The sequence below is a fragment of the Anas platyrhynchos genome, chromosome W (assembly GCF_047663525.1).
Source record: "Anas platyrhynchos isolate ZD024472 breed Pekin duck chromosome W, IASCAAS_PekinDuck_T2T, whole genome shotgun sequence".
In the NCBI taxonomy this organism is placed as follows: Eukaryota; Metazoa; Chordata; class Aves; order Anseriformes; family Anatidae; genus Anas; species Anas platyrhynchos.
Window position 1 is genome coordinate 587,571 of NC_092620.1, and position 27,579 is coordinate 615,149.

Sequence of the window (27,579 nt, forward strand, 5' to 3'; positions counted from 1 at the left end):
ATATTTGTAACTAAATTCTAAATGTCAATGCTTCTCTTTTTTTAAAGTCTTGATTAAAATTAAAAACAATAAAAAATCCCCCAAACAGTTGTAGCTAAACGTTATTGCATATCAATCCTTTCACCTGTTGTGAAGCTGAAGGAAATGGTGACCAGGCTTTCGGGGTTTTATGGGTTTGCATCAAACCATAAAACTTTGTTTTACTCTTGGTGCTTGTGAACACTTCAGATGAGCAAACTTAGAATTCTTCCCAACCCTAGTGTCCTTCAACCAGAACAGTTTTATTTTTAGAACTTTTTTTTTCCCTTTCTGTTACATTTTTCACTGGGTCACCATTGTTACTGTTATTCAGAAGTACAAAGGAGCTTCTGTAGCAAGGGTTCTGACAGTATCTAAGTATTTACTTGTGTTTTCCTCACTCTATATTGAAATATTTACAAACAACAAACTTTTTCCTGAGATGTTAGTTTGTTGCACCTGAACTACTGAGAACAAAAATATTTTGTAGAAATTGTGATTAAAATAGTGTTGTGTTTTTGTTTTTTTTTTCTTCTCTGGAATTTTGTTAAAACATAGCAGAGTACTTTATGAAGGAATGAATCAGCTCAGAACTGTCACGATTCCTATTTCTAGAAACAATAGCAGTGTAAGAGTTTTATATTTAAAAAAAAATCCCTTTGTGTAATTCCAACAAGAACTGTATTATGTAGGTGATAAAGGAATTGTTTTTCAGGGGTATAATTATTTTCTCTGTGTTTATAATCCAGATTTATTTCTTAACACTTTTTATTGTCATTTTTTCTATATACTTTCTATTTTGTTTTCTGTAGATTTTTTCTATAAACTTCCAGTAGGTATATTACTTACATATATTTCTTTACTGTACTATATATAAAATAAGAAATTCCAACTTATTCACAGACAATTTCTTAAATTCCCTTTTCTGTGCTGTATAAAATCATTTCTTCCTTTTTTTTTTTTTTTTTTTTTTTCAATGAAAGCAGCACTGTGTTGCAGAGGGCTGTCTTTCCTAACAGCCCAAATGGGGCAGGGAAGTGACTTAGTGCTGATCTTTATCACAGTTCTGGTTCAAGAGTAGTTTAGTAAAGAAGTCACTGTGTTTTTTTTCGTTGCTGCATTTTGTAGCTCATGTTATTGTATGCTATAACATGTTACCGATCATTTACTGAAAAGAAAATAGTTTTTTCTAACCTTGACACACTGTATATAATATTGCATACAACATTGTGAAAAATGTGGCCCAGTATTTATTACATTGGCTTACTATTGAAGATGGCAACCAAGAAGAGGCTCTTTCATTTGGGTTTGGATAGCAGAGGTTATACCTTACTGACTTCACAGGCACCATTTAAAATTGGTGCAGTTTTAATAGGTCCTCAGATTTACCGAGGAGAATGCTATACTTATTTCTGTGGCATGAACAAAGCTGCAGCAGCTGATTCCTGAAGCATCTGATTAGCTTTTAATAGCTACTGGAAATAGGTTATGGTGCTGGCAGGACATTTGTAAATGGCTTAGCCTTTTATCTGCAGTTAGTTAAATGTTCTTCTTTGACCACTGGGAAGAGCCAATACCTGAATTCTCTGATTGGGGTGTAAATGATTATAGAAGATGCCAGAGAGATCATCATAAAGGGTTTTGCTAAGCTGCAGGCAGCATCTGCCTTTTTTTTATTCTATTCAAAACTTTGAATTGCTGGTTGTAATATTTAGCTCTACAGGTAAGCGATGAGCTCATAGCAATTTGCCACAACCAAACCAGTATATTACTATTTACTTCCTCAAATGAGAATTGTGCAGATGGCTTCAAGGGTTGACTGAATTAATACCGCTAAGTAATCCAGGCTGGGAAGCTCTGAAGTCATGTACTATTTAGTTCTACATTTTGAAGACATGACTGCTCTCACAGTGCTGCTTGTTTTGCAGGTGAAACTTGCAATAGAAATTTGTAGTAGGCCAAGTAAATGAATTTGAATTCTTCCTCATACTAGTGTTACCCACTGAAAGCATCTAAGTCACGTACACAGCTTTCATAGACTTGCCAGTTTTCAACTGTTTGGGTCACTCAAGCGTTTGAAAGGTTCCTCAGCCAGAGGCTCATAGCCACTGTTTGAGTCCCATATTCCCAGTGACCAGTAATTCAGAATAATACATTGTACCAGCAATTTGGAGAGTGTTGAACATCTGTGAAACAAACTTGTCTTGCAGCTGACACAAAGGGACTTCTCAATTTCTGCTTTCATCGCTTGGTCTAGTCCCAGGTCTCGGTGTTCGTAAAGACTGTCATCGTGGGATTATTAGCAAGTGTCCCTGGTTCAGACTTGGCGCACTTATTCTTGTGTATTTTTGTTTAGAGGTAGGGTTATATACTCTTGGGAGAGAAGTGTTCTTTTGATTTTATTTATTTGTTTACCTGAAATGGGAACAGTTCCCTTGAACTTTTCACCCTTTTGGCACATGACAACATCCACAGCTACAGCAGGCAAAGTTAGTGTGCAACTAATGGTTTTCCTTTATTTTTTGTAGTCTCTCAGACAGTATCTGGTCTTAATTTTACAGAAAAAAAAAAAGTGAATGAAGACAGCAAGAAATTAGACTGTAGAGTAAGCGGAAGTAAAATAGATTTTAAAACCCAAATGTACCTTAAGTGTCTTAAATGAATTTCCCTAATTAATCAGAAGTGGAGCTAGCAGAAGAGAGAGAGTACGTTTTGCTTGATAATGTGCATGTAACTTGCATGTAATTGGATTGCTTGGCTATTGTGCATAACAATGAAGATCAAGAACAGCAATTACAGACTTGTAAGGTACAGAAGTCTTGAAGGACTATGGAGGCTTTAGATTTGCAACTGAGTAGCAAATGTATTCTTTTGTTTGCTCCTTTATTGTAGTAAAAGGTTTTACATTTTGAGGGCATTTAAATTTCAGTGTAGTCTCTAAACTCTCACATAATTATGTTGTGATAAAGGCTGTTGCTAGTTGCAGCTCGGTTGATATGAATTAAATTAATCTTGCTTGATACAAGCAAACATTGCTGGAAGTGGATCTGTTGTGTAAATGCGTTCATTACAGTGTTGCCTTAGCTAATTTAACCAGTGCAAATCAGTGCAAACCAGTACAGACAATCTGTTGTTATGACAGGAGAAAAAACAAACACACAAAACAATTAAAAAATCCCACCTAATTTACTTGTATGTCAGATAGCAGAGTAACTTCCTGCAGTGTTGTTGTGTTATCATGGTTAGATGGCTTCTCAGGTGCAGTGCTGGTTTTGCTCTGTGATGTCTCCATGGGTGTACAGCTTCAAATTGCAGAGGGAGCCTGAGGAAAGCTGAGGTCTGCTCCCACTCTGGCTGTCATCTGTATCAGCTATTTAGTATGCTGTATTTTTCTCCAGTCTGACTTTCTACTGCTTTTTCTGGTTTAGTTTAGAGCTCTTCGGGATGGTGTTTCCATGGTATCTTGATTTTGGGTTAGGTGTTCCCAGGTGTTATGGAAGTGCAAATAATATTTAACCCTATATACATCTATTTTCCTTTCCTCCTTCCATAGGAGTGACTGGAATAGATGTGTATTTTCTAATTATACTTTTAAAATACAGCTAAAAATGCATTCCTGTCATGAGTTTTTCACTTAATGCGTGTGTTCAGGGTATGGTTTCATTTTCCTGCACACCGTCTTTCTTCAGCACTAAGCATATGCCCATTTTGAAAAGTGGTTAGTCACTGGAGCACAGAAAGTGTCACTGAAAATACAGGTGGTTATTACCTGAAACAGCTAACCTTTTTATTTAAAAGGAATCTGAGGTATAACAATAGAAGCTGATTTAAGACCTAAATTCTCCTGTGGATACTCTTACCATTGAGTCTGTGGAAAGCCTGCAGAAAGGTTGCAGAAATAAGCCAAAAATAACATCAAGACTAAAATCTCTTGTGATTTAAGTAGCAGCAAAATAATTCCATAGAATTGTGTTGTTTTATTAATTAGTAAAGTTTCCTAAATTTATAACTGAGAGGTATTTGAGGTTTAATTGGTTTAATTTTCTTTAAGAGATCAAGAAGGCATCAAGAAAACTGAGTAGAAAGAATAAGAAAAACGTACATTGTAAAGCTTTGCTTTTTGACAGACTTCATCCGTTAATAGTTACAAGTTATCCTCAATTCTTCATTTTCTCCCAGTTCTGCAAGAATGGGTTATAAACACTGCTGGTTTATAAATTTTACTTACTATAAACTCACTGATTTTAGTAGACACTTCAGTGTTAAGACTAAGCTTAATTGGTCAAATAATTTATTTCTCTTTAATTATGTGCATTTTAATTCAGACAAAAAATGGTTTCTAATGGTAATTGTAATTAAAATTGTTTAATTTTTACTTAAATTAATTTTTAATTCATTTTTGGAAGTTTTTTTAAGTAAATGGCTTGACAAAAGAGCAAGGTGATGGAATTCTCTGAAATATTTATTTATTTTTTTTTATGAACAGACTTGTTGATTCAATCTGCACTAAGTCCTGTCATAAATTAACTTCAATTGAAAACCTCTTTGTTTGATTTTCATTGTAGTATATGGAAACTTACACTTTTTCATAATTGCAGCTTGGTCTTTGCCATTTCTAAATATTTGTGCTCTTTATACTCCTAGTTGTTTTCTTTTTCTCTTCAGGCTACCAATATCCCCATCCTTCAAAGATGAGTAACAGCCATCCACTTCGTCCTTACACAGCTGTGGGTGAGATTGACCATGTTCACATTCTGTCAGAGCATATCGGTGCTCTGATGAATGGGGAAGAATATAGCGACGTTACCTTTATAGTGGAAAAGAAACGTTTTCCAGCACACAGAGTGATCCTGGCTGCTAGGTGCCATTATTTCAGGTGAAGTACAGCTTTTTGGCAGGCTCGCAGGAAATTTTCATGCAGATAAGATAAACATTGTTTCTCTATGAACTTTTCAGCGTGTAATCATCTGTCCATTGAGTGTGACCTTTTCTCTGTGAATGTTTCCAAGCACTTCAAATCATTGTGTCCAGATATAAAAAGATAAATACCATGTCATGATGTTATTCTTTTGACCTTCATTAAATTGGACTTTGAAGTTATTTTCACAAATTCAAGAGAAAGGTAACTTCTGGAACAGAAAATTCTATGGTAAAATTGTTTTGATTTCTCAGAGCATGGATAGCATGCTTCTGTGAAATACATTAATTAGAAAGTTTACTTTTGACACATTTAAATTAAGTATTTAAAAAGGTCTGGTTGATTCAGGTTAGAATATTTATTTGTAAACTAGGAATAGTACTAAACCAGCTTTTTTAAAGAGCTGGGCATTTTTTCAATCTAAAATCATCAATCTAAGATCATCACTTTCTGATGATCTTTTTCCTGTTAGTTTTGTCAGAGGGATAAGTTAATAACTAAACCAAGACTGAATGCAAATTGTTTTCAAACTGTGTATCACACTTAAAACAATTCAGCATACCCACATTATTTTTATTATTTTTTTATTTTTATCAAGATTCAGGACATCATCAAGGTTGACACGTGTTGGTTTTAGCAAATGTTAGGATTTTTGATCCTTTATTCGTTACTGTAATCTGACAATGTTTTTATGGTGATGAACTCATTGTTTCACTTGTTTTTTCTGCATTTTTTTTCTTTAACACTGATAGCACTATATTAAAAAAACAAATCTGCAACAAAATAGTTCTATCTAAATGGTATCTGAATTTCTGCTTTGTGAACTATTGCTCAAAACAGAGATGGAGCAAGTGTTCTTTAGGATGAAAGCATGATGCATTAGACTATTATTCTGTTCCTGTGCAGCTGCGTTCAGAGTAGAACTGCGCTTTAAATGCCAAGCATAAGGCTTTTTCTTTTGTAGTTTCTTAATGTGCATCTCCATTCCATCCCCTCTGTTGTAACTTGTCATTTTCTTTCTATTTTTATCTGCTTTTTTTTTTTTCTTTGTTAGTCATGCAGATATTATCAGGATATAAGTTTCTCAAATTTTATCTTTCTTATAGAGCATTATTGTATGGTGGAATGAGAGAATCTCAGCCTGAAGCAGAAATTCCTCTTCAGGACACCACTGCAGAAGCATTTACCATGCTATTGAAGTATATTTACACTGGTCGTGCTACACTACGAGATGAGAAAGAGGAAGTTCTCCTAGACTTCCTAAGCCTGGCACATAAATATGGGTTTCCAGAACTGGAAGATTCCACATCTGAGTATCTTTGCACCATACTTAATATTCAGAATGTCTGTATGACGTTTGATGTTGCCAGTCTTTATTCTCTACCAAAATTAACTTTTATGTGCTGTATGTTCATGGATAGAAATGCCCAGGAGGTGCTCTCCAGTGAAGGCTTCCTGTCACTTTCTAAGGTATATCTTCTGTTTGTATTTTTTTTTTCCCAGGAATGTTAATTTTATCTGTATATACTTCATGATAAAATACTAATGGGGGTATAAAATACAAGCTTATAGGTTTGATAACAGGTGACACGTTATACTAGTGAAATTGAAGCAGTTGGAAGTATTCAAGGCAAGGTGAGGTGAAAATCCTGGTGACCTTTTCTGAACTTTTTAGGTATTTAATTCTGATGAGTCAGTATAGCTAAATATGAGAATATTTTACTAAGTGGGAACAGGTAACTTAATCTTATCTTCTTGGTTTTAATCAGTCCTTGAAGTAGTATCACTTGGTTTCTGAATAACCTCGTGGTTATTAAGTAAAGATAAGATAGCAGAAGGTATTCCATTCTGTTAATTTCTTGATACAGGCAGTCTCTGTGATGGGTGATTTCCTACATTGTAAGCTAGAGTTTCGTGGGGGTTGGTATGATTTATCATTGTCAAGTTCTGATATCATGTAATATGATGGTGTTGTAGGGTGTGAGTTTTGCTGTTGTTTTTTATATGTTGAGTTTATTCTTGTTAGATGCATAAATATTTGCTGGAGTCAGGTGATCCTATGCTACTGAATTTTGCCACTTGCTCTGGAATGGCCTTTGAGCTGGATATAATAGCGGTAAAGTGTTTTCAAGTGGTGAAGCAGCAGAGCATGTTGAATGAATGATAGTTTAATTTTATTTTTAAAAAGAGGAAAGTGTTATAAGTATTAGTGGAAAAGCTGTGATGGGTCTGTTCCCTGAACAAGTACAAGACATTCTGCTCTGCTGACTAACTTACTAGCTGTGTAGGGAAAAGATACATTTCCCCTGCTGTATTCTGTCACATGCAGTTTATTAAATCTGAGCTCTGAGAGCATATTTTCAATTAAAAAAAAAAAAAAAAAAAAAAAAAAGCAGATGTCATTCATTAGGAAACATGTACTTTCTAAAATCTTTATCACAGCCAATCCTGGCATGTAAGAGAGACTTGTCCTTTTCTGAGGCAGACTCCTTATTATTGTGCTTGCTAAATGAAAATCAAAAACCATTCAGTTCTTTTTGTTCTCGTTATACTATTTGTTGGTTATTTGTATGAATAAGGGTCAGTCAGGTTTTTACTTGATGATACCAAGTTGGTCCCAGGAGAGAGGGGCAGGGAAAAAAAAAAATGCTCAGGTAGTTAAAATAGTTTAAAAAGGTGACTCCAAGCCACAGCTGATTTTTTGCATCTGTTACCTTAGTCAGCCTAAGCTTAAAGGAATGCTTTGAACCATACTAGTAAACCCCCGAATGAGTTCTTATATTCCTAATTATCTTAAATTAAGGTATATAATTTAATATAAGTTGGAATAAAATTGATTTGAATAGTTTTTCCTTTGTCTTATTTCTCATAGTGGATTAGTATTATTTCTTAATATATACATAAGAAACTAAAACAAGCCATAAATGCAGTACTGAAACTGAAGATTAAGTCTAGTGGAGGAGTTCTGTTAGTGCAGTTACTATAGACTAATAAAATGTTTTTGTATCTGTGTGTTTGTGTATTTTGAATCTGATAAACAAGATTCAAATTCAGGAATTTTTAGGGACTTTTGGTTCTACTGTCGGCTTATTGTTTCAAGTAGTCACGCCTTTTTAATAAGTACAAGATAAATGATCCATTAAATTTAAAAAAGAAATAAATAAAGTATCTTAAAATACAGCTGTTTTTTTTTTTTTTGTTTGATTTCTTTTCCAGGCTGCTCTTCTAAGTATTGTATTGAGGGACTCTTTTGCAGCTCCTGAGAAGGATATTTTCCAAGCCTTGATGAATTGGTGTAAACATAACCCCAAGGAAAACCATGCTGAAATTATGCAAGCCGTGCGTTTGCCACTAATGAGTCTAACAGAACTGCTAAATGTTGTAAGACCTTCTGGGCTGTTGTCACCAGATGCCATCCTAGATGCCATTAAGATTCGTTCTGAGAGTCGGGACATGGACCTCAACTACAGGGGCATGTTAAGTAAGCATCTTTTTTTTCTTCTCTCTTATTTAGTGATTGATGGACTATAGTTGTCTGGATGATGTGGTTAATGTGTTCTTTGAGCTTTTGCCTATTGCTGTATGTTTTTAAAAGGCTTGCATAATGAAATGTCTTGTTATGTAACATTCTTGACTTTGTTGTTCCTCAAATAGGAAATAACATCAGTCAGCATATTTTCTCTTTTTTTTTTTTTTTTTGCCTTGGGTATTGCTCAAACATGTACATTGTTATAAAAATGTATTTTCCTTGAGGAAATAGTATTTTAATAGAAAATCCTTTGCAAAAACAATAAACAAGAATGCTTTGGCTGTGGGCTATATGGAATTTCAATGATTTTATGTTGATGCTGACTTGTTTTCTAGGTCATTAAAATTTTCATACATCTTTTCTCCAGTGTTTTTGATTTTTCTGTTATTTTTTATGTATTTGCCCAAATAATCTAAAAAGGTCTTCCAAATTGTGTAAGGGAAGTATAAAAAGCATGAGAAGCCTTCTGTTTGACTTCTTATCCGTGCTGTCTATTAATTCAACAGGAATATATGATGCTGAGCTTTTTAAAACTACTGTTACTTTGCATACAACATGGGATATATAGAAAGTATTTGTCCCACAGCAAAGAATAACATTAAATATGCTTTGACAGCCTGCACTGTAGTCTGTCAGTCATTCAGGATGAGCCCTGAAAAAGAGAACTGATTTTTTAGCACTGCATCTTCCCTTATAAGTTAGATATTAATATTTAAAAATCTGGGTTAATATTAGGATACTGTAAAAATCCTATGATATGGGATGTTCTGTTGACAGTCTATTAGATACATTTTATAACGTTAAATGGTGTCTCCTGACTTCTTTTTCTGCTTCCTTACATCTCAATAACGTGTTCCTAATCTCAGAATTTCTAGCTTTGTCAAAATCACAGCTTTATAAAGAATTGAATTTCTATGTTGTTTTAATACTAGTTCAAACTCTTGGGACTTTGTGTTTGCGGAAACATTGATGGTTACTTGCAATTTCATAGTTGTATATTAGTGCATTTGATGTTTTTATGTAGTAGTAATAAAATACAGTTAAAGTTTTATCACCTCAAATCCTGTTCTTTAGATAACAGAAATAACGTTCTGTTAGAATTCATACTTCTCTTCCCAACGTGCTTCAAGTTCAGGGCAGAGTTTCATTTATTAAATTTTTTAACATTGAGATCCTGGTTTCCAGGTTCTGTCCTGAAACAAAAGTGTTAACAATATCTTTTTAACAGGGTGGTTCATCAGTGTGGTGTTTTGTAGTAGAGTTAGGGATTGTTATCCCCAGTTGTCTTGATGGGAGATTTGTTTCTAGGATAAACATGTTTATTACTCTGAAATGCAGGCATAAAAGGCTTGCTTTAATGTGTTAGTTCAAAGCCTAAGAAGCCAGTAGGAAATTTCACATAAACTTCACTAGTCTTTTGGTCAGGTTCATTTAGCTTTGCGGAGTACGGGGAGCTTGTATAGATATCAAAATAGCTTGAGATATACTCTATATACCACTCTGCATATTCCATCAGCTATACCTCTCTGCACATTCATAATTCCTCCACCATGTCTTTAATGTGGTTTTAGTTTCCTTTTCCCCCTTCTCTCTTCCCTTCTTCCTCTCCCCTTCCCCCCACCAAAAAAAAAAAAAAAAAGAGAGAGAGAGAAGGGGATCAAAAAAGGGATCAAATGTGATGAGAGGTATAATGAAAGGCTTACTATGAGAGAAACTAAATAGACCAAAAATTTCAAACCAGAAGGAAAATGACAGTTGACTAAGGAAGGCATGCAAGAATTCTATAAAATCATGAAAGGCACTAAGCATATAGGGACGATGTAGTAGTAAATGATCACTACTTTTACCATGCAAGGACTAGGTGGCATCAAATGAAATGGAAGAACAAAAAATTCTAAAATGTGTTTTCAAAATGCCTAATTACCTTGTGGTCATAATTCTATGTTATAGGATTGTAAAATAAAACAGCTTTTATTAAGGCAGTGAAAATAATTTGTGAAATATACTATTCTTGGCTGGAAACTGAGCTGTGGAGTGCTGGAAGCAATGGATTTACAGGGGAGGTATTACTTTGCACTGGCTCTGGTTTTTTCTTCTTTCCTTGAGCATGTGTTTGTAGCCACCATTGCAGAAACGATACGGGCAATAAATCTTCATTCCGACCTAATACAGTTGATGTTCAGAAGATCTGATTTGCATGATGAGAGTATAAGTACTAAGCAGTTATTTCTGTTTCTTCTTAGTACCAGGAGAAAATATCGCAACAATGAAGTATGGAGCCCAGGTTGTAAAAGGGGAGCTGAAGTCTGCTTTATTAGATGGGGACACTCAGAACTATGACTTGGATCATGGCTTTTCTCGACACCCAATCGATGATGACTGCCGTTCTGGTATTGAAATTAAACTAGGCCAGCCATCAATAATCAACCACATACGAATACTGCTGTGGGACAGAGATAGTCGGTAGGTGCCAAGCTAACATAAAAAAGGAAGGCGATGCATTTTTTTTTTTTTTGTGATAACACATAAATGCAAATTATTCATAAATGTTTTATAGAAACAGCATGATACAGTGTTGGAGATGGCAGTGACAGGTTTTATTTGAAAAGGCTGGTTTTTAAATAGAGTTTTAGTTACACTACAGACTTTATTTTGCGAGACTAAAGTGTCTCGTAATACTTCAGTGTGTTCTCATTAAATATTTTATATCACTATTGGAAGCTTACGTTGTTTAAATAGTTTTAATTAATAACACTTTAATTAACAGCTTTAATTTGCTTTTCTATTTGCCATTTAATATCCACTTGCTCTAATTCATGCCACTTAACTCTAATTCTTTTACAGAATATTTTCAGATATTATGTCCTAGACACTAAAAGAATGTTTGTTTAAAGTTTTTCAATATCAAAATTGTTAAGAAATACCATATTTTCAACAATAAATCAGAGAATAAAAAATTATTTAGAATAGGATTTGCCTGCTAACTGCAGTAGTTAGTAAAAGCCACTTTGTAGCAGGACTGCTAAAGTATGAATTATCATGGATGCCTTAGCCAATTTATGCTCAGCTTCTTTAGATTATTATGGGACGCATGAAAGATCAAATTATGTGTACTTCAACAAATGAATGACTGTTTAAGTAGCAAAAAGAATATTTCAAGGCTCTTTTTATCTCACAAAAGTAATATATTCATTTTATAACATGCCATCACAAAAATTTTGCAATTTAGAAGACATCTCATGCAGGCATTTATAAGCAGTTTTCTATTTAAATGAAAACAAAAGCCAAAACTATTTATACTTTACCACCTTTCTGATAAGAGGTTGATTTTTTTTGTAATTTCAAATTAACAGTTTAGAATTGCAAAACAGTTATATTTTGTTTTCTTAACTAAGCTGTGTTATTTTAGAACAGGAAGCATTCTACAGATTTTTATTTTTACCTTTTTTGTAAATTAAAATTTATTTAAAATATGGATTACAGTTACTAATCATTCAAAACAAGCTGCATTAACTTACAGCGATTTATTTTTTTGAAGTTCTGATTCAGTTCACCTGAAACTTGAACTTCTCTTTTCCTTTTGGAAAGAATGAAAATTGAACTTTCAAAGGCCCAAGGTACAACTTCACACAATATTAAACTATTTGTCACAGAAGATCAACTAAGAAAACCAAGTATTTAATAAAATTTTAAAAAATATTAGAGCTATTAGTAATGAGTAGTTCTCTTGCAATTTTCAGAGAGCTTGTAACTGGTAAGATGCCCCTCGTCTGCAAGGCATATATCAGCTAGCAGCTGATAAAACAGGGTGGAAAAAGCCTTTGGAAAACTTATAAAGGGTGGCTTTTTTTTTTTTTTCCCTGCTGCTTAGTGTCATGTGACACCTGAACTTTGTAGAGCAAACCATTGTTGGTGGCAGAATTGGACAAGATGAACCTCTTTTTGTCTTCATAAAATACTGAGGCTACAGTGGTTTACTGATTTCATATCTAGTTTGTGTTATCCTGTGTGGTTGTTCGTTTGTTTTTTTTTTCTTTTTTTTCTTTTTTTTTTCCTGTGGTAAATCTCTTATTGAGCTTTCTTTTGCTTCTTATTAGGTAGGATACCTGAATTGTCTTTTTTGTTTGTTTGTTGTTTTCTTCCAGTAGCTCAACTGTCTTAAGATAAATGCAAAAGGAAGCATTTATAGTACTGTGCCCAATTGTGGGCTGTGTCCAGTATATTGTTAATATACTGGAGTGAGTCCAGCAGAAGGGCACCAAGATGATAATTGTTTGAGCATGTGATGTATAAGGAGATCCTGAGAGAACTTCTTCCATTTTGAGAAGAAGAGGAGGGATGTTATTGCTGTCTTCACCTTTTTAATATAGGGCTAGGCTCTTCTTACAACTGTGTACTGAGAAAAGGCAGTGGACACAAGCAGCAGTGAGGGAAATTCCTATTAAACATTAGGAAAAAAAATCATAATGAGGGTAGTTAAACTTGGGAAGGGTTTGCACAGAGAAGTTCTGGATGTCAGTCCTTACATGTATGCAGAAATTAACCAGCCAAGACTCTAAGTAACCCACGCTGTTTGGCATTGCTTTGACTGTAGGGTTGGGAAAAGTTCTAGAGATCCCTTCCAACCTATATTATTCTTTTGAGAATTGCCAGCCTCTCATCTACATCTTTCTCACGGGATACATAAATATCCTTTCTAAGGAGATGTTTTAGCAACTGTACAAGTTTACTGTGGCTTCTTGTTGAACATCTTTTTAAACTACTCATTAACTTCAACTGTCTCTGTGAAGGTTTAGCCTATTGGGTATCTTTATATAGTGTACATTCGTAATAAAAATAAATACATGCTTGTGTGTTTTGCATCTATAATTTAGAGGTGTTATTAACAGATGAATCTTAGATATAAAAGTGCAAAGGAGACTAGCTGTACAAATTATCTGCAAAAAAAATAGCCATCTTTAAGAAAAGATAAGGCATTTTTTAGATAATTTTTGTTTGCTTAGAACCTTGACTCCCCCCCCCCCCCAAAAAAAAAAAAAAAAGAAAGAAATTTTGTATATTGGTTACAAATGTACATTGATCTCACTGCTCAAACTCTGAAATGCTGAAACCTAGTTTGGTCAAGTATACACAGGCTGGTAATAATCATGTTGCTGAAACACAGTGTGTTTATATGGGTTACGAGTATTACGCATCTGATTACTATGGATGTGAAAGCTGATTATGAATTGACATCTTAAAGACCTTTCTAGGTGCATAAATTGAAACTAAATGTTACCTAGAGGAGAGTTTGGAACATAACATGTGAGGCATCCACCACTCTAAGCCCCCGTGGGGGGGGGAATGTGTGTGGGGGGAAGATTAGTAATTGAAAGTAAATATAAACAAGAGGAACACACATTGTGTTGTAGATATTTTTTGTTTTTATTTTTGATGAGGTAATTAGGTAATTTTGGGGTGTATAAGTGATGCATCACTGGCTTAACAATGTATCATAAACAGCTGGGATGGTCAAAAGTGGTCAAGAAGAGCTTGAGTGAGAAAAAGATTATGCCACAAAGTAAAATAGTCCTCTTCAAGGAAAACATTTCAATTTGCTAAATCTTTTTGGATTTTCTTCATTCATATGGCAATAGAAATACCTTCGTCACTGGTGTTTTAGATTTATTCTGTGAAAAAAGAATACAAATTAGTATTTTATGGCTAAACATGACTGAATTTGAAAGTTTTGATTGCATTTTTTGAGAGGTGAAGGTCTTATTTGATTACAGCAGACTGTGGATGTTGGGATGTTTTAAGTCATTCTGAAAACAGCTCTAAATATAACTGCATGTGAATTTATTTTCAAAGCTAGTTTGGAATAGGAATCTTTCTTAGAGACTTTAGACACGGGACTGTGGGTAAGCCTTCTTTTCAGCACAATTAAAAATCGAGAAGAAATTGTAGAAGTTAATACCTAATATGTGACTGCTTGTATTGTAACCATTATTATTTTTTTTCTCCTGACAATCGAAAGGTCTTATTCCTACTACATTGAAGTGTCCATGGACGAGTTAGACTGGATTCGAGTTATCGATCACTCTAAATACCTCTGTCGGTCCTGGCAGAGCCTGTATTTTCCTGCCCGTGTCTGCAGGTTAGTTCATCAATGTAACATTGCATGGCTGTCATTCGATAATGTAGACAGCAGAATAAGTTGCTGGATTTTGCTGCTATATTATGTATTTCTGATGGTGTATGGTATACACAACTTTCATAAGCTGTCAAAAAAAAATCCCAACACTTGTCTGTCTTGCTTTTTAATATAAATAGTTGATAAATTACAGGCATCCTGTTTTGAAAACTATGATTCTTCTACCTCTGGCCTTGTATCAATTTTTTCTTTTTACTCTCTTCTTTTTTTAATTATTATTTTGAGTCATACTCTCTTCCTCTTGCAGCTGCATTCTGACAACAGTGATGTTTTTTTTTCACTTGGCAGTCAAGGAATGATGTTTACTACCGATTTTTTTTAATGTTTTTAAATACTTGCTATACAACTTGGAAATGTATTTTCTATATTTTACATGTTTTCTGTTGTTGCACTGAAAGAATATGAAAGTTATGAAAGCGAGAAAGAGGAGAGTTAAGATTAAGGAGGTTTGAGCAACGATATGTGTAAAACAAAGCAGCTAGGTGGGCTTAATCGTTATTGAGGTGATGATGTCTTTTTGTTGGAGGTGCTGGTAATTCTGGAAAAAGCTTGTGATCACACTGAAGCTCTCCTATCCAAAAATTGTATTGAACTTGTTAACAGAGAAACCGTAATCTGTAGATTCCAGAGATGTTATGATCACTATGCTTTGTATCATAGACCCAGTGTTGTAGTGATTAGTCTGTAGACACAGATGTCTTAATCATTTAGCAATTAATGGAATCACCAAGGAAGGGAAGCGCTTTTTTTTTTTTTTTTTCCCCTCAAAGAGTGGCCTCTTGCTCTGATCCTTCACTGCTCTGCAACATGGAATTGCAGACAAACTGTTGTAGTGTATGTGGTAAAATTCTAGTGGGTTGTTTGTGTGCCCCCTTCTCAGGTAACTTTTTCTCAGCTTCCCTGTTGCTTTAGTAATCTCATACTAAATGTAACTGGCTTCAAATTTATTTTTCCTGATGCAGGCAAATGCATCTTCACTTCTTCCCTGCAAGCTCTATGATTCTTGTTTTACTGTTTTCTCACTCTGAGATTGCAGCTGTCCTCTGTATCTCTGTCTGATAAGTCTTGCTTAAAGGTGTCTCTGTTAAATCATCCATCAATAATGAAATGCCTCATGGAGTTTATAGGTGTGTTTTGTTTTGTCTTGTTTTGTTTTTCTTGTGACCTTAGCTTAGTACAAAGTGGACAGCTTGTTACTCAGGACAGTGATTTTGGATTCCATCATGTTAACAAAATTTGAAGAGATCTAAGGTGGTGTGGCAGGACTTTTCTTAATCTTCTTTCAAAAGGACAGCCATTCTATGACTTCATCCAAAGACTTGTCCAAAATTGATTTTCTATTTCAACATTAGTTTGTCTGCTTGTCATAAAGCAGAGTTCTTTATAGTATCACTGTATAGGATGACTTTTTGAGGAGTAAGGGAGAACTGGAGAACTAAGTTTATTGACTGTGGTTTTAACATACACACTGTTTTTCAAAACAAGGGAGTGGAATGTGTCAGGTTCTGTAGGTGTTGTTGAAGGACAGTGTGTTTTTGTCTGCTACACTAGGGCAATTGTTCCAACATAGATTAAAAAGAGGATATTAGCCCTGAAATGCTAGGCAACATTAGTTTCCTTTTTGAGTCATCTTTCATATAAGTATTAGTTATGCAAGGTGAGAGCTGTCAAGAGCCGAATTAATGTGTTCACCTGAGTTTTAAGGAGCTCTTCAAGCATTTCATTAGGCAGAAAATGTGAATGTATATTCTATTTGCATGTATGCAGGGTTGGATTTTTGTTTGTTTTTTGAAAACCTTTCATTTTTCTCTTAGGTGAGTCGCTATCTATTTTCAAATCTGTAGTCAACGTCTCTTTCACACTAGCTGAATGAAAAATATGCAACTTTCTGGCAGTTGATGAATAAAATACACACAATTTATATCACAATGAATTAAGACCAATTTAGTGTGCTTGATAAGTTATTTGTTACATTATGTGTATTGCAGCCTTTACCATGATTGATTTTTGATATATGAAGCATTGTGAACATGTATCCACAATGCTTTCAGAGTTAGGGGCATTACTGTGCTTCCCATGAAAAATAATTTGTGGGGCATTGGTACATCAAGTGAATGTTAACACCTCCAATGATCTTTGAATAGGCAGTGCTGTTTCGTGTTTTAGCCTTTTCGGTTTTTCATCCTTTCAATTTTGTTTTGCAGTTTCATCTTTGTTCTTTGTCCTAGATCACAAATTTTGAAAACCTCTTTAAAGCAATTACAAGAAAATGAAACCTTTGAGAGATTCCAAATCAAATGTAGCCACAAGGTGTCACTGTAATAAAAGTCTAAGATACGTAGTTTTTCTGTGTGTAAACCCTCGAGTGAAAGTGTTATTGCTAGTGTATGCTGTGATTTTATCCTAAACTTTCCAGGTTTCTGGAACCATTACGGTTTGTTGTTCTTAGCTGTAGAGAGAACCAGTACAGAGATCAAGTCAGAAGGAAATTCTCCATTAGCTTTCTTATGTTTAATCTGCCACTAGATGATGCTGAGTTTTAATTGTGGGAGTAATGGTCCAATTTAAATTCGGTCAGTAATACCAGAATGTGAAAAAGATTGTGAAAGGGGGAAAAGGTCAAATTTTATCTGCATTTGCTATTTCTTTATTGTCTTAGAGAAATACTAATTGTAGAAATTATTGAAATAGAAATTGTTTTTCTTCTTGAGATATTATAACGTGACTAATTAAAATGAAATATTAATTATTACTACATAAATTCTTGCTCCTAAAACACGTTTAAAAAACAGAACAAAAAAAAATGGTAGAGGACTGTAGAAAAACCCTGTAAATGTGGAAAATGTTTTGCACTTTTTTGGCCTCTTTAAAATTTGTTTTAAACTGAAAAAATTGTTATTATAGCAGTACTAATTCAACCTGCTAGTATTAGAATATATCTAAGTACTTTGTGTTTCCCTTGAAGTACTTAGCTGCTATAGAAACTATAGCGTAGAAATACTTTTACCTTAGAAGGTAAGATGTGTATTACATGTATTTATCAGTGCAGAGGGAATATCTTCCCTTTCCTTTTATTAAGCAATGATGATACTGGGTGTTTTTTGTTCAGTGCCTCAAGAGTTTTTGATACTAGTGATTACAGCATTTGTAATCCTCGGCCTGAGTGCAGGCAAATAAAATTACAAGCCCTGTGTCTCCTGAGCTTTTGGTAGGGAGGGGGCCTATATATATATAAAAAAAAAAGTGGAAGTTTCAGTAGGAAAGTTCTAAACTAAGGAATGTTGGTAATCGTGACCAGTTGTTTTGCAGGTAGAGGCATGCTTGAAAACAACATCTCTTTGTGTAGGTTAGACAGTTTTAGTTGTTTTTCCTTAATTCTCTTCTTGGCCAGACAGCTTCAGATACGTGTCCTTAATAATAGTGATGGTGCAGTTGCTTCATTTTTTCTTCTGCTTTGTGAGTCACTTGCTGAAGTTAGCTAATGCTTAAGCTGCAATGTTTCACTTCCAGCCTTACCGGTAGATCTGTGAATTCCCTATCTGTAGTAGATATCTATTTTGCAGTGTTCCTTTGCTTGATGGAAATGCAATGATAATAACTTGCCAGACGACATTCTGAATATGGTTCAATTTAAGAGCATGCTGAAACAAGAGAAAAGTTAACTCTTGAGGAAGAAGCAGTTGAAACACTTTCCTGGGTACATAAAATAAACATCATCTGCAACTCAAATTCAGCACTAGCTTTTTTAAGCAAGTAATTCTTCCTCCTCCCTATACATCCACCGGTAGAGAAGGCTGGTGTTTACAAAAAGCACGTAGACATCTAAAAGGGACTGTTGAACACTGTTTTAACTTAAAATCCAACTCTGCTACATCACTGACCTAACTGAAAAACACAGAGCAAAAGTTGTTGGCAGGAGCTTTGGTAAGGCATTGAGAATGTCCAAAAACATCTGGAAAAATAAGAGGAAAAAAAAAAAAAGACTGCCATTAATATCCTCATAAAATGTCTTCTTATAAATGCAATGATTAATCTTGGCCAACTGAAATATCTTTGCCTTAGTTACCGCACTTGAGAAATATAAATGGTTACATAGGCAATGTGTTAATTTGATTAGTTGTTTTATTTGTACTGTGCTTTGGGAAGCATTTACTGCTGTGAAAATATTTTATTTCTAACTGTGCAGATATGCTGACATTTCAGAATTTAGAAAAAAAAATCTTGCTTGGCAAGACAAACAAGGTTTTCTTCATCTCTGGATAACTGAATTCTTAAAATCTTTTCCAAATTCACTACTGTATGCAGTACAGTGATAATGTAATGTCCAAAGATAATTAAAATATGTTGTTGTGTTGTTTGTTTTTTTAAATAGTATTAAAAGAAAATACTTTCGAAATGTCACTCCAGACCTTTGAGGGTTTACACTGCTATTATATTGACAAATCAGCTTTTACTGCAAGCGTGTAGGTTTTTTCTTTTTTTTTTTTCTTTTTTTGATTGTTTGTTTCTTTTGCTTGTTTTTCTGAGAGTGGAGAGAAGAGCTAAACACTCTTTCTAGTAGAAGGTGATCACACTGAGGAATCGTTCTTGGCATGTTTCCAATACCTTGCTTTTTAAACCTGTGAAATGCAAGGAAATTATTTTCTAACATCTCCATTTTAGTGGCTAGGTGCTGCTTGCTTATCTTTCTATCTTAGCACATTTTTTCATTTTTTTCCCAGCAATTTTTTCTAGTATGTGTTTAGTCTGGTATTTTTTTCTTTTCCAAAGATAATGAGATAGTCTCAGACTTTTCAAATGGCATAGATCTTCTACACGAGATCAAGAAAGCTATTGCCTGTCCGTGACAGAATGCTTATTGATTTAAAAGATTCTTTTTCTCATCTTAGTTCATGTACTCTTTTGATCCGAAGCTTGCACTTCTAATTTTGGCTCCAAATATGTTCTTTTTATTCGTAGTGATATAGAAGCTCACTTCTCTAGAGGCATCATCAATAACATTTTTCAAGAACTTTATCAAGACAGCTCTTTTCTTAATTCTTTCTCTGTCTGTTATAACAGTTTCAGTTATCCTAGCCCAAAAAGCCCAACTCAGCTTTGAGGAAAAAGCAAAAAATCTAGTGTGCATTTAAGCTGTTGATGACAATCTGCCAGACAGCTCATCTTCTGAAAACTAATGTTTCTGTGAAAGTGTGTGTAAAGGGGTCAATATGACTTGTATAGAAATATCTGAGAACTGTGAGAAAGAGCCAGCTCAGTTTGTTGGATATAATTCAAAAAAAAAAGTGAAAAAGTGTATATACTTATATCTTGAGTACATATTCTTCATGTGTGACCTAAATAGGCTTTTTTGTAATATGGTTAGAATTTCTGTGTATTCAAAATTCTATGTATTCCTTTTGAGTTTAGAAACTGTAAATTGTTTTTAGGTCCATTTTCAAGCTGTTTCACCTCATAAGAAATCCAGCACAGGCGAAAATTAGTAGTAGTCATTCAGCTTCACAGCGATATGCAGATACACCTTAAATTATAAATTAAATTATAAAATTGTTCATAATAATTCTGCAGCAAGTTGTGTTTTAAAGTTAATTGTTGCATGAGACAAACCTTTTTTAAAAAGGTATCTTCAACACTCTTTAAATCCTCTTTTGTGGTTTCTATTGCATGCTAAGAGATAGGGTTAACTGTGAAACCTTGCTATATATGCTTCCAAAGACAGACTTTTACAGGAGGAAATCCTGTTTTTGCCATATTTGTAAGCATTCTGGTTTGTTTTCGTTTGTCCATGGTGGCCATCTGTCAAATTTGTTTGATGTCATTGTGTAAAGCATTTCTCTTCTTCCCTATTTCTAAGCAGATAATGGGCATGGTTTGTTGATGTGTCTGAAACACTGTACCACACTTAAAATCACACATTATTAATATTCAAATTGTATATGTGAACCCAAATAATATGCTTAGAAGGATTCTCTTTTCACTTTCCATGTTTATAAAGCCATCTGTCAAACAACACTAGGCCAAGCTCTGCTGTGGAATAATTTGGATGATATTAAGAATGTCATAGTACAGCAAACACGTCTGTAATTAAACTTGCTTCTCTATTCACAAACCTTAAGTTATCTTCTGTGTAGCACATTTTAAAGGTATAAATCAGTGTAAATAAGAAAACTATAAAGTAAAGTGCTTCATTCAGTGTCATTTTACTCTTTTAAAAAAGCTTGTAGAACCTGTGTCAAACTTGAGTTTGTTGAGCTTGGACTGTACTTACTGTTTCTCATCTCAGTTTGAGTTGGGAAGCATAAGCCAAAAAGATAGGACACAAAACAGCTGAAACCAAAAAAAAAAAAAAAAAATCGAGCTGAAAAGACTGGTAAATAAAACTGAGCAAGTCAGGTGCAATAGAGAGTCAGGTTATTAGGGAACATGACTATTTGTGAAAGGTTGCATAAGCATTTGCAATGGTAGGAATGATTAAAGGAAGGAAAGCAACGGAACAGAGAGACACCACAGAAAATACAGCATGGGTTTAAAGTAAATCTTAAAGCAAAATGAAAAATATTTTTAAATGTTATTGTTTTTTACAGTAGGGATAATAGTAGTAGGCAGGGTTATGTGCAATTTATCATTTTTAGGCTGATAATGGAAGCAGTTGGTTGTTATTTCTTATGTCCTCTAAAAGAGAGAAAGCGTTCTTTGTAAAACAACAGTTTTTGGATTTGGGTTTTAATTTCACCATAAAGCAATTTTTACAGGTTTATACTTCTATGCATGTTGTTAACTTGTAAGATTAGGACAAATGTTTTTATATTTCACTTGAGGTGTAACAAAGATCTTGGAATTCTTAGATAAGTATAAATACAAGTATAGATAGTATAAGTAACATCATTAATGATCAGTACTGACTACGTTACTTTTCTTCCTACAATTTTCTTTTTGTATTGGGGAATAACAGTAGGTGGAGGGTGTATTAAATATTGATTTCTAAATGTGTATTCTGTTCAGTTCAATTGCTCTGTCTCTTTTAATTGAAAATTGGGAAGTTTGCTAATCAAGCTGCATTCTCATTAACAGTGTAAGTGCGCTGTTGAATCAGACCAATGGACATCTAGCTCAGCATCCAATTTTTGACCCTGAGACCAGGAGATTCTGCTTAGGGAGAACATATGAGCCTGTCCATTTTCTGTGTTCCATTCTCCTTGTACTCTTCCTGATCTTGTTAGTATATGTTTATAGATCTGTTGTCCATTCATTTATCTAGCAACCTTCTTTGATTTGTCTGTTACCAATTTTTGATTGGCTGTTACCAATCTTTGATTTGGCATTCACATTTTCCAGTGGTAACATGTTCCAAAAGCTCCATTAGCTACTGCATGAAGAAAGTGGAGTTATCTATTTAGAGGTTTTATTTTTACTATTTTTGGTATCTTCTAGTCCCAGTATTGTGAGACTACTCTGTGCCTTCTGTGACACTACTGTGAGCCACAGTAGTGTCACAGAAGTCACACCTTGAGGTATGCAGACTGGGACTCCATACAAGCATTTGAGATATGGACACACTGAGCTATTAGTGACAGAAAACCACTTTTATTTGTTCTCAGCACCCTTCCTAATAGTGTGCAATATTGCAGTGAACTCCACCCCACCCTGGGCCCTTGGGCTGTCACTACACAAAGAACTGTTAATTTACAAGGCTTACAATGATTACTTCAAAATCTCTTCCCTGAATTTGCAATTTTCAGTGTCTAAGTTTAGCATTGTTCAGATTATTATCTATTTCCTTGGATTTATCCGTGCTGATCTCAGGTTAGGTGGAGTTTTGAGCAACCTGATGAATTGAAGAAACCAGATGATCTTTAAGATCCTTTCCAACCCAAACTATTCTTTTTCTCTGGCTCTGTGGTTATAGACTTTTAAAAGTGAAACATTCTGATGTTAAAATCATTATTTTCTTTGAACTCCTCCTATGTGGAGTTGAGTGGGGAAATTTGATTGATTTGCTGATGTATTTTTAAGTTGCTAAGAACTGGAAAAATCTTGAAAAGCGCTTATGAATTTAAACAACTTGAGGTTTCTTCAACTTTGAGAAAGTTGATTCTTCAAACATGCAGGATTTGTGGGAGGGAGGGAGTTATATAACTTTGTGTGACTTGACATTACAAGTTCATTTTCCCGTTAACTTATCAGACACCCTCTCTATTCTGATGCGATAAAAATTTGGGTACTGGGAAGATGTGAAATATTTTTTCTTTTAAATGCAAAGTTATTTTTCAAAAGATAGTAATATTGCTGTTTCTGTAATAAGCTTTTTAGAGTCTAGAAATTAAGAATTTAAATGTCACACATTTGGACATTTGAAAAAATAGGAGTAACTTACAAGCACCTAATATTAAGGCATACAGTCGATTTTAATTGTGTCTTACGGTATTTCCATGCTACAGTTAAATTCTTCAGTGTGAAGCTTATTATGTATAAAAATCACTTTTCAAAACTGCTGAGGTATGCTTTTTGGTTATTATTATTTTTATTAAAGTATCAGTAGAAGGACAATTTACTGTGTAAAATGAGTATTTATGAGCACTTGAATTGAAATAAGACAATTGAAAACTTTTTTTCAGTTTAAGTAATCATGTTAATGTTTTGCTTGGAGTGTGTGGTTTGTTTTTTCATTGTAAGGAATGTAACAGTATTATTAATTCTGATTTAATACATAGGAAAACTAAAGATAGGTGGAACGCTATATGTATATGCATAGATATCCTTCCCATTCAGGTTGTATTCCCGCCCCCTGCCTTATTTTATTTATGTATTTATTTTTAAGGATGGAATGTATAATTAGGTGAAAACTGATTTTAAAATTTCAGTTGATCAAAACAAATTGAAGGGCTAGAAGACATTATCACTGATGATCCCAGTTTGTACGAAATTGTAAAGCATATGTAACAGATGTAAAGAGAGAGGCCTTCCTATGCCATATTTTATGTTGTCTTCATAGATAAATGTGTAAATGAAAGGGAAACAAATTGTTTCAGTATGGCAAATCTGTATTACTTCTTTTGAGTGAAAATGAATGAAGTTGAAATAATTCACTCTGGGGTGAAACTAGAAACTATAAATGTATTTTATCCTCTTGTTGTGAATTGACATACTGCAGATTAGTAATAAGACAGTGCTCCTCATATCATCAAGAGTAGTCAGGCACATTCGTGTGTACTGTCAAGAAAGAGGGGTTCACCATAGTTTCCTGTAAAATTTACACAGAAGAGCATGTAATTCATCATTTTAACAGAAGCTGCTGTTCATTGTTAGAAAAGTTATTTTTTTCAGACTTCTTCAACCATTTTTATCCTTTGTATTATGGAAGGCTTGTAGTTATCTCTGAGTTGCTATGCATCACCTGATTTGTAGGAAGATACTGTACAGTCTTACAACATAGTACCAATGGGTCTGTGCTGGTACCATCACATCCAGCTCCTAACTGGTCTTCACCACAGGTGTCTGGAATTGAATAAGCTTTGGGGTTGGCCTATATAGAATACTTTATTTCCACAAGTGATTTGAAGTCATGATGGAAGAGAGTAATACTGCTTCTTTGGAGGACTGTTAGTGCAAGGAAAGGATGCAGGTAAGGCCTAAGCTTAGGAAATAATTATTGATACTGATATATTGATTGATATTGGGAGAAAAATAAGTATTGGAAGATATTTTCAGAACAAGCTCTTTTGTGGGCTAAAATAGAAGTAGGGAACTTTATGGCTAAATACAAGTTGAGAACAATGCTCTAATTTAAATCAAATTTAATTAGATAAAGCTTTTGAAAGGCGGAAAAATGGTACCCATGATGTAGAAAGGATGTCGGTAGGAGAGAGAGGGGGGTGGGATGGCTTGTCTGCTTATCTAATCTGTTTATGAAATCTCCTGGGATTTCTGTATGTCAAATACTAGATACAGCAAATGTGAAAGAAAAAGTGTGAAAAAGAGTTCTGTGAATGAAGAGTGTTTAGGCTTGTGTTTGGACAAACTGGATGAGGCAGGACTCTGGAGCTCATATTTCAAATGTTGATGAGCCTGGGTTTATTCAAGGTGCAATGGATGTCTGTGTTTGTTTCTGTTGTTAGTTGTATTTGTCATTATCTCAAATAGGGATACCCAGTGAAATGACTTATTTGAATTTTGGAAAGAATTTTATTTTTTTTTTTAATCTGGGTTAACAATATCGGTTTGCATCTAAGATAATGTAAAAAGGCATTTAGCACGTTGGAAGTTGACTGAACATTTTGTTCTGCTTGTTTAGCATGTATTTCATCCAAAAAAAAAAAAAGTTAAAGAATTTTCCAAATCATCTGACAGGGAAAATTGCTTAAAGTGATTCATGAAATGCAGACAGAGTGTCAGCCCACGTTTGCCAGTTTCCTCTATTAGCTTTGGAACTGTTGGTTCAACTCTGTGGCAACTTAGTTAAAAATGTCACTTAGTGATGCATTATTGTGTGTATTTTAGGATGATTTTTTTAAAATGTTTTTTTTATGGGAGGTAGAGAGAATGAGAGAGAGCACTGATTTGACCAGCCCCTTGAGTATTTGGAGGATTTCACAGGTGTATCATTTATAAATATTTAAAAATGAGCTATCTGCTTCTAAAATACATGATATGTATTTGTGACATATATGTATTTATATATATATGTGCTATATATTATATTTATTAAGAGGTGATCTCTAAATGTGTATATTTTATAATTATATTTATTCAGAGGTGATCTCTAAATATTTACTTCATTTGAACTTACATGACACTTTCTCATTTTCTTTCACATTTCTACTTTCTTTGAGCTGCTCAGAAACAAACCACCACATTTATTTAGTGATTACATTTAAAAAAAAAAAAAAAAAAAAAAAAAAGCAGGGGGAAAGGAGGCACCTAGACACCGAAAACCATCTGTTATCCCATTTTCTTTTAAAGTAAGCCCAGCGGTATATTGTTAGAAATTGTCATTTGGAAATTTATAATCTAATCTTTATGTGGCTTCATAGCTTACATTGTATGCAACTGTCATGATACAATTGAAAAAGTTAAATATATTTGTTTTCTTCTGCGCTACCTAAAAGGGAAATATTTCAATACAGAAATGATATGGACATTATATCAATGTCTTAAGTGCAGGTGGGAGGAATCACTGTTGATCTAATAGATTTAATAGTTCATATTCAAAATCTATGAAATAGAAGTAACATTTTGCAGATGAATAACTGCAGAGTGTAATCCTTCTGAAAGCAGCTACATAACCAGAAAACTACGGTCTTTTCTTCTTCGGGCACAACTGGCCTTGAATGATGTTTCAGAACATCTTTGTTCATTTTAGCTTTTAGTGAATTGTATCTGAGAAAGGAGCTAAATTATGTATTTTATTTCAATCATTCAGACAATTTTTTTTTTTTGAGTATTAAAATTAGGAAGCATATATACAGTTACCACGGAAATTACTTGAAGTAGTTGCAGTACTTAAGATAAAACAGAGGTCACTGGAGAAGTCACAAACAATGGAGAGTGCTTTTATATAGCACACGTCATACCAGGCTGATAGGACAGGATTGGGCTGTTTGGTTATCTCTGCAGTCTCCTATTTGTATTGACATTTTTTAAAGGAGAGAATAGTATTTTCTCTGAATATCTTTAGTTTTTTTTTTTTCTTCCCACACTTTACTCCTTCGCTTGGTAGCATCTGGTTTTCAGAATCAGTTCAGCTACATTGGCTAGCAGAAATGACTTAACAGTAATATGGAGCTTTCTTACCCACCTAGTCTTTTATTAAGTACTTGAACGTTGGCATTATAGTTATCTTGATTTATGGGTCAAGCAGGCTACGTACAAACATGTCAGCTTTAGAGTTATTAGTAAGCTCTAGTCCAATTCATACAGTGACTTCATGGAAGTTAAGTAAAATACTCTTACACTGAGCAAGCAAAAGTTCCATGAAGATGGCATCAATTAATGCATCTCGTCTTAACAACACAAAGACAAGACTTGTCATAAAAGAGTACGAACAAATTAGTATCACAGTAGAATAAGAAAGTGTTGTTGTTGTTTTTGAAATCATTTATACTCTCTTGTGCATTATGTTTCAAGTGTTCATGCATGGTGCTTTGGAGTTGACTTCTTCCATAAGAATTACAGATAAATATTTTTGTAGTTCTACGTAAGTATGATACGGAAGTTACAGTGGATAGCTAAAAATAAAGCGATAACCACCAATATCAAGAAATGAAACAGTGAATTCCTGTCCTGATATCCTGAAATGTATTTGTGCTTTTTACTTTGAATCAGAGATTTTTTAATTTTAAGATCTAGGAGGGGAATAAGAAATTCTGTGAAGTTAATTGCTGTAATCTAATTAGAATATGCTGTGCCACAATTGGAGTTTTAGGGAAGGGTGGCCTTAAAAATAAAGTTGAAAATTTTACTGTCTCCAGAATTATGGTCACATTTCAGTGTTAGAATAATTTTCCAGTCATTTATAGTTATTGCAATGTTAAAGTTTTAATGAATAATAATTTGCTTCAGGGTCACTGGTGTCATTTTTATGGCCTGTTTTCTAGAATACTATTTCTGACAACTTCCAGAAATAGAAAATGAAACAAGTGTTTGCTTTCTGGCATGCTGTATCAGCAAAAAAGTGTTTTTTCTCCGCTCCCCTCCCCTCTTCTCTCCTCTTTTCCATTTTGACTCTTGCTTTCCTCTTTTGGATTTTTCTGTTGAGTAAGTTAAATGTAGCAGTTCACTTATTCATTGGTGATGTCTTGATGCCTACAATCCTCCTCTGTCTTTCTGGAGAACTTTATATTTAGAAAAGCTATTAATTCCTAATTCCATATTTAATATTTGCATCCCCTTTCCCCAGCTGGAGGTGATTTGCTTTGTATCAGA

At 34.1% G+C, this 27,579-nt stretch overlaps 1 protein-coding gene across 2 annotated transcripts in view; it reads left to right on the forward strand.

The window, feature by feature from the left end:
- LOC101792526 (BTB/POZ domain-containing protein 9) overlaps window positions 1-27,579 on the forward strand; it is a 124,095-nt gene that overhangs the window by 3,133 nt on the left and 93,383 nt on the right. For both annotated transcript variants that reach the window (XM_027454019.3, XM_072030615.1), the window contains exons 3-7: window positions 4,684-4,894; window positions 6,043-6,406; window positions 8,153-8,417; window positions 10,709-10,928; window positions 14,482-14,601. In XM_027454019.3, the coding sequence (XP_027309820.1) occupies window positions 4,684-4,894; window positions 6,043-6,406; window positions 8,153-8,417; window positions 10,709-10,928; window positions 14,482-14,601 (1,180 nt within the window). The remainder of the gene's footprint in view (window positions 1-4,683; window positions 4,895-6,042; window positions 6,407-8,152; window positions 8,418-10,708; window positions 10,929-14,481; window positions 14,602-27,579) is intronic.